Below are 8,416 nucleotides of genomic sequence, written 5' to 3'. Positions count from 1 at the left end.
GAAAATCTCAAGGAGGAAGAAGCTAGATTCAAAGCTGAAAAGAAAATTCTAAAGCCAAAAGCTTCTGTTGCAAAGAAACCTTCAAGGCCTAAGGTAAAAGGCATTGTGATCAAGGAGAAGTCACAAACTGAGGCATCTAAAGCCAAGACTAGATCACATATTGAGATTGATCCCAAAGACAAAGGGAAAGGGAAAGTTGATGAACCAATCAAGCCATATGAGATGAGAAATTCCTCAAATTCTGATAAAACCTGTGTGTAAAATGGTTCAAGTTATTGATGACACACTTGTTGGAGATGAAGATGTTCAAACTCTGAAAAGAAAGAAGATTTCTGAAGAATCAAGGACAACCTCTGACAAGGCTCAAGTTGTTCAGAGTCAAGAACAATAATCTATAACAGAAACTGCAAGTTCTGATAAAGTTATCAAGTCAACCTCTGACAGTGCTCAAGTTGATTTAGACAAAATGGAAGTAGCTGATAAAAAGAAACTTCTGTGGAAAAATGTCAAACCATCAGATCCAAATAAAAGCCAATTATTGTCTACTTTCATGACTATTGGGTTAAATGCTAGAGAACCAAGAGATAGGGTTGGACTAGGTTCTGATGAAGCAAAGATTAAGACATGAGTTAAAGTTGCTACTAGAGATCCATTTCTATTGACTGACAGACCGCTTGAAGATGTTACACAGAAACATCTTGATAAGTTATCTCTGTTCAAGTGGTACTAGATGCTCATGACAAGCACAATGTTAAGGAAAATCTGATTCTATTTCTTGAAGATGGAAGGACATATCAGATGTGCTGAATAAATAACTGAAAGAACTTCAATTCTTTCATTACCTTTTAGAGGTAAAGTCTAATATTACCAGGAGATGGTCAAACTTTATATTGAAGACCATCAGAGATAAAGCAAGAATTTCTGGTTCAAGAGTTAAAGAATTCATTCATAGTATTGTTGAAAATGATGGAAGTGAGATTCTAATGAAGAAGAATTCTGCTAAGCTTGAAGTGTTACTAAATGAGAAATGTCAGTGCTACAATGAAGATTCTTCTCATCCTAGGGTAATAAGACTGAATGATGGTTTAGAAAGAAACCACATCTCTGCTTTAAGGACTGCAATATATCAGATTGGAAGTCAGAATGAAGAGATGAAGCAAGTCAAGACTACACTCTCTCAAGTCCTGAGGATTAAAGAAGAAAAGCTGATATCAAGCGTTGTCAAGAATCATCATGGATTCAGATTGACTTAGTGAGATTGGTAAAAGCTATAAGGACTATAAGTTGTAGTTAGTTATCTAGTTAAACTCTTATTGCATTTGTACTTAAATGTTTTTGACATCATCAAATCTATTAACTTGTATATTTTACATAATTTACAAGTTGGGGGAGATTGTTAGATATATTTGAGATGTCATGTCTAATATGATTCATGTTTAGTTTTCAGATCTTAACAAACAGGTCATATCAGGACTTACTGAAATCAGGACTTAATGGAAGTCAGAACTTAATATCAGAACTTAAGGACATATCAAAACTTAAGTGCGGGAGGACTTACAGTTAAGGAAGGAAGCTGATTTGCAGTAGAAGATCGAGACTAAATAAAAGACGGTATGCATGGAAACAGTTATAAGACTGGAAGACTTGTAGAAGATATCTGATTGATACATTTTAGGAGACAGAATTATATTCCATATCAATTAGAAGTTATCTTGTAACTGTGTACTATATAAACACAGACTTTGGGTTTACATTATATGTGTTATTATCATCTAGAAGATTATACATTGTAACCTAGCAGCTCTTAGTGATATTTGTTCATCACCGAGAGAGAATAGTTTTATTGTAATAGAGTTTATCATATTGAATATATCTGTTTAATGTTACTTGTGTTCAAAGTCGATTTGATTGTAGTAACACTGTATTCAACCCCCTTCTACAGTGTTGTGTGGCCTAACAGGTTCCGATCAACTCGAACGATCCGTATCAATCCTCTGATGATTTTGATGATTGAATAGGAAAAAGGAGATCGAGGGCTTCCAAACGGCTACTTGAGCGTCAAAATCCGACCAGAATCATCTTCAAATTCTAGATAAATTCTCAAGAACAAGAATAACAAATATTAGAGGATTTTATGATTTTTCTGAAAAATAAAATAAAAACTGATTTTTAATAATAATTATTAATAATTAATGAGCTATTTATACTTACACAAAAATACCCTGTAAAATTATTTGGGGCGTAATTATATCATTTAATAAAAATAATTAGCCCAAAATTAATAATTAACGAGGAATAATTTTTAATCCAAGAAATATAAAAATAATGTCAAAATTTCTCAAAAATTACGAATAATCCAAAAATACAAAAATATTGAATATTTGAAAGTCCCATGATTTTCTAAAAATGAAAATACAAATTTTGTGGGTTTTGACGTCCCGATGGGGTCCCGGTTCGTTTATATTTAAGAAATCGAAACATTTCCTAAATTAACAGAAAACCCCGAAAACACATGTATTGCATGCAAATGCACACAAAACAAGATAGAAGGAGTACCTCGATAAAAATGCTAATAAACACGTGTCCATATTGCATATAAATACATTTTAAACACGTAACGAGTATCTGAAAATACTATGGTCCTTACGGGACCACACATAAATCCATTGCATGTTAAATCATGGCAAGACACATTTTTAAATAATACTAAACACATAATATTTCATTTAACACGTAACAAATAGCTGTAAGATATTATTTTTAGATAATTTCAAACCTCACCCTATACCCGGGTGACACGGATAAAATACTATATAATATTTCTGACGCAGATAAAATACTGAGGCGAGCAAAATATCCACTCGATCCTCAAGACGGCAAAATACACTCAATTTTACCGCTATCGATAAAACGATTAGCTGTTAAAATTAGAATTTTGAAAATAATACCTTTAAGTAAATATTTTCAGAAAACCAATAGGGACTAACACCATTTAACAATTAGCATATTGAGTCATTTAATGACAATTTATCAAATAGGAATAAAATATCCATCATTTTATTTTTTTTAATCACAAAAGCACATAAACATATTCAAGGAATAAAAATAATTATAACTAAAAATCTGGGATATTACACTAGTTATAAAGGGTTACACTGACGCTAGCTTCCATACAGAAAAAGATGATTCTGTATCTCAATCATGTGTTGTATTTTGTCTAAATGGAGGTGTTGTAAGCTGGAAGAGTTCAAAGCAAGAGATAGTAGTTGATTTCACAATAAAAGCTGAGTATATTGCTGCCAGTGAAGTAGCCAAGGAGGCTGTTTGAATACGGAAATTCATAACGGGACTTGGTGTGGTTCCATCGATCACATATCCAGTTGATCTTTACTATGATAATAATGGACCATCCCGCAGGCTAAAGAACCAAGGTCCCATTCCCGGGAAAAACATATACTTAGGAGATATCACTTTCTTCGAGAGATTAATGAAAGAGAAGATTTATATATATGTAAAGTGTATACTGATGATAATATTGCAGACCCACTGACTAAGACTTTGTCGCTACAAAAGCATGATGGTCGTACTAGTTCCATGTATATTAGATGCATGGGTCACTGCACCATAAGTGGGCTACTGTAATACAAGTGTTACAGGAAGTGTTATATTTGCTAATAAATTTTTGTCCTATTGTAACACCTCTCAATTAGTGTTATAATAGCAATAAAGTTAGTGTTGCACAAAAATGTCGGTGTTGCACAACATGTAACACCAACAGTTAGTGTTACATTAGTTACTTTTTTAATTTTAAGAGATATTAAAGTGAAAAAACTATCATACATTAGTATTAAAATTCTATTCTGGTTTATTTGTGAATGAAAATTGTAATATATAGTATAATATAATTTATAAAAATAAATTATACATAAATACTGAAATTACTTGTATGTTTTTTATTTAAAAAATAATATTTTATTAATTAAAATTAAAAAGTAAAATTAAAAAATTAAAAAATGATATACACTTTCCTAGGTGTATTATTGGGCGGCACTTTTCCTCTCCTAAATGAATAATTGGAATTAAACAAAACTCAGAACTCAGAACTCTCTCTCCCCAACATTCTTTCTGGCCGACCCTCTCTCTCTCTCTCTCTCTCTCTCTCTCTCTCTCTCTCTCTCTCTCTCTCTCTCTCTCTCTCTCTCTCTCTCTCTCTCTCTCTCTCTCTCTCGCTTTGAAACCTCACCCGACCACTGCACCACGCCTCTCTGCAATGTCATCACACTATCTCTACAACCTCTTCGTATGTTTAGGATCTCAAATAATTCATTGGATGAGGCTGGTTTTTTAAATTTGGGCTTTGAATTTGAGTTCAAAATATGGGTTTTTTCAATTTTAAATTCAATTAAGGCTTCTATTTACTTGAACTTCAACTAATCACTCTCTATTTATGTGTACAGGGCTTCTTAAGATCTTTGAATTTATAATGGAGAGTGACAAACTTGAATGTGTCACCCCATTCCAACCTCAATTTGACAAACAAATTGCTTCTCAGGCTCTCTCTCTTTTTCTCTCTCTCTCTCTCTCTCTCTCTCTCTCTCTCTCTCTCTCTCTCTCTCTCTCCTCTGTTTATTAATAATGTAAAATTTGTGTGTATACGCGTAACCAAGTAACAATCAGAATGCTTATTTTAATATTATTACTGAAAAGAACCGCCGTGAAATTTTAAAGTACCTCTTTCAAGGTTCTTCATATTTGTATCCATTTTTAATTAATTTGTATATATATGTATGTTTATCTTCACTACTGTGATGCTGTCTAGTTTGATATTTTACAAATATTTGAGATTTGAGGGGGATCGACCTAGGTTTCGTGACATGGATGTGTATCGTGCTGGCCCAAGAGGACCACCTGAAGAATTTGGCGGTGAGAAGGGTGGAGCTCCAACTGGTTGTTTCCTCAGATACTCTGACACTTCTTTTTTTACTAGAAATAATATAACTGATATTACACCTTATGTACAAGGAGGTGAAACCTCAACTTTGACGTCTTAATCTATTAAGTCAAGATTTTTAATGAAGATTTTGGTACTGACAGAATTACAGTTAGTGTTAATTTGAATTCTAGTCAACTATCTGACTTGGTATTTATAGTGCAGGAATTTCAAGCAGCAAGTCAACTATTATTGTATACATTGTTGGTGCTTTACTACTTTTCCTGCTCATACTTGCCTTGTTCCTATGGTATCGATTGTATAGAAAGAAGGCTGAAAGAGATAATGCAGTTATCTGGAGAATTTAAGTTCAAATAAATTTGGTCATATTGATTAGCTTTCTATGGCTGTAATTAAAAATACCTTTCATATTGGCTTCAGAAGAATCAAATACCAAGATTCTAGTTTTGGGTTCGTTTAATTAATGTACATAATTGTTGTTCATTGTGCAACTTCATCGACTTAGCTACAAGGAGCTATGTGCATCTGAATTTCCTTACATATGTGTACCTATCTTTCCTATTCAATTTCTCCCTAAAATCAAATTAAGGCATATATCATGTTCGTTAGTTTTAAGCACCCCCTTCACTTTATTGCTATTTTAGCCTAAAATATAAACTCAAACTCACCGTGAGAAATCCCCATGATCTTTATGCTTTGCACATTAGTTAATGTTGAGGTAATTATCTTTAAGATTTAGATATTATGTAAGTTTTACACTTGCATATAAGTTAATATTTATTTACATCTTCACAATCTTATATGTTTAATAATACAGCCAATTGAGTACCACAATATCCAGGATCTCAGTTGCATAATTTGATCTTACTAATTCAATTGAACCCTTCCATCTTTTAATGATGTGTAAAATACTTTTACACATCATGTTACTGTGAAAACTTTTCTGGGTGAAGTGACTTGATCTGTCAAAATTACAGGGTCATAAGAAATGGATAGTATATTCTGGGAATTTTTGCACATACAATCTCAATGTCGTTTTGTTAATTGGAGATGTAGCTGCAGTGAAGAAACTTTCTATGACTACAAGCAAAGCAAAGGCAGATTTTGAAACTGAAATCAGGCTTATAAGCAACACTCATCATGGAAACATCATTCTTTTATTAGGTTGTAGTGGCGAAGAATCAGAGTTACTTCTTGTATTCGAGGACATGGCCAACGGAAGCCTTGACAATTTTTTATATGGCATGTTACTCTCAACTATCTACTAATTAAATCAACAATTTTATAGAATAGAATGTAAATATTACTAATTTCAGGAGAAAAATGAGGGACACTCAGCTGGAAACAACGGCTTGACATAATCTTTGGCATAGCTAGGGACAATTTAGTTTAGATAATCTTTAGCTCATAATCTTTGGCATAGCTAAGGACAATTTAGTTTAGATTTGGAATGTAAATAGAATGTATGCTTCTTGTTGAAAGGATGTTATGTCTGTCTACTCTAAATTCAAGTGATTAATGCGGATAAGACTTAAATTTTTATAAGCGTAACTAAACAAGTACCTGTATGTTTTTAACATGGAGTTATCTAAAATTGTTGTCTATAAAAATAGCAACTCAGATTAATAGGAAAACATGAAAAAATATGGGATTGATAGTAGAGAGGAGAGGAAAAAATTGGATGAGATGTTGGTATATATATTAGTTATAGTGTCTTCATATGACAGAGGCAGAGCCCTCTACAGATAGGAATCTGTTATTCTTACTCTTACTGCCTATACATTCTAAATGCAGTAGTTTTTTTTACTGATATTTAATGTTAAATGTAACATCCGGGAAATATCGTATAATTATTTGTATCAATATATGATTATTATGTGAATATTGTATAATTTTTTGGTGGATTATATGATGATTGATAATAATATTTGGATGTTTGTATATAATAAATTGTGAGTATATTAATTTTAATATGTCCAGAATAAAATATAGATAATTAAGGTATTTTTCTGGTAATTTTTGGAGTGTTAGATGATTTTATAATGATTTATGAATCATTAATTATTTTCTGAATAATTACAAAATAATTTTATAAAGCCGGGAATCATCCGACTTCAACCGTTTTTACGTTTTAACAACCCGAAACTCTCCCAAAAACTCCTTTCTAACCTAATCTGGTAATTCCGGACATTTTCCCTGTTTTGACTTTTTCAATCCGGATTACGGTTTGACCCGTGCATGGCCCGACACAAGATTTTCGATACGACAATCATTTCGGTGAATCAACGAAACCCGTATTCTCGAAAGATAAGATATTATTACATTATTTTCGTATAAAGTATTTTATAAAAAGCCCGTTTTGGATAATTATCCAATAAGGGTATCAAATCATATCGTTTGTGTGGTTACTTAGCGGCTAAGTAGCTAATTTAACGATCCAAAACGAACCAATATTCCGTAAATATAAACAGCATTTTCTTATTTCATTTTATTCGTTTATTCATTTACAACCAGTAAAAATACAGTAAATACAGAGAAAAACCCTAAAAACCGATATGTTCTTGAGAATCAAACGCACGAACGAAGGCGTTACCGAACTCCGATTTAAGCGTGTAATATATCAAAAGGAAGCTCTCGAAAAGTACTTTTTGAATCAATCAACCATTTTTGTGCAGCAATTAAGGTAATTTTCTTATTTATTTATATTCGAATTATTTGATGATTAAATTATGAAAAATTATTCTTGATGTTATTGATATGATTTGATGATTCCATCATGTAGATAATATTTTTCTGGTCCATTTGATATATTATATGTCAAAAACCGAGTTCAATAACATATAGAAATTGAGGTTTGATTTTTCTGAAAATTAAAAACTAGGGTTCTTCGTGTTCTTGAGTTGGAAAGTTGAGGGTTTTTGAATCTGGGGTTATCTGGTTGTTTTGATGATTGGGATAGCTTCCTATAGTGATTTGCAATTGATTCATGTAATCAATCATATCAAACGATTCTTAGAAGTGCCAAAACGAGTTATTGAAATTTTATTCTTCATTTTTTTTATTTTCGATTTTTCTAAATTATACATGTTTTGATTATTATTTTGATGATATGAACTGATTATACATATCTTAAGCTTCATTTTAAGATGTTAATTGTTGAATTTGGTTCATTAAATAGTAAAATCGACTTTTCGCCGGATTTTTTTTTCTTGAACTCGCCGGTTAAACTTCGAATCGTGGCTGGAATACGTAATCTGAGAATTGGTAGATGATGTAAGGTGTTTATCTGAGTTCCTGGTGTGTTAAGGATCGATTTGTGATTTAAAACCAGAAGAAATGGTGGCGTTTGCACCATCGTCGGAGATCGCCGGGAAATCGTTGGGGAAGACGACAGAATTCGGGTTTCCCAGATTTCGGCGACAACCCGGAGGTTGTTCTTCGCAACCCGACTTCCGACCCGTTGGT

General features: G+C 32.4%; 1 protein-coding gene across 1 annotated transcript; it reads left to right on the top strand.

Annotated features, from left to right (window-relative positions):
• The first annotated feature begins 4,874 nt into the window (after positions 1-4,874).
• LOC141718574 (cysteine-rich receptor-like protein kinase 42) lies at positions 4,875-6,219 on the top strand. The gene is made up of 3 exons (XM_074520954.1): positions 4,875-5,025; positions 5,156-5,280; positions 5,929-6,219. The coding sequence occupies exons 1-3, from the start codon at positions 4,875-4,877 to the stop codon at positions 6,217-6,219; spliced, it is 567 nt and encodes a 188-aa protein (XP_074377055.1).
• The last annotated feature ends 2,197 nt before the right edge of the window (positions 6,220-8,416 follow it).

Source organism: Apium graveolens, chromosome 4 (assembly GCF_009905375.1).
Source record: "Apium graveolens cultivar Ventura chromosome 4, ASM990537v1, whole genome shotgun sequence".
Classification (NCBI taxonomy): Eukaryota; Viridiplantae; Streptophyta; class Magnoliopsida; order Apiales; family Apiaceae; genus Apium; species Apium graveolens.
Note: the sequence above shows the minus strand (reverse complement) of the source record. Positions and strands in the feature narration are given on the sequence as shown.

Excerpts from the sequence above, each read along its gene's own strand:
- LOC141718574 (XM_074520954.1), top strand. The coding sequence starts at position 4,875 with ATGGATGTGTATCGTGCTGGCCCAAGAGGACCACCTGAAGAATTTGGC. Across the intron at positions 5,026-5,155 it reads TACACCTTATGTACAAGGAG|GAATTTCAAGCAGCAAGTCA; the intron begins GTGAAACCTCAA and ends TTTATAGTGCAG. Across the intron at positions 5,281-5,928 it reads AGGCTGAAAGAGATAATGCA|GGTCATAAGAAATGGATAGT; the intron begins GTTATCTGGAGA and ends TCAAAATTACAG.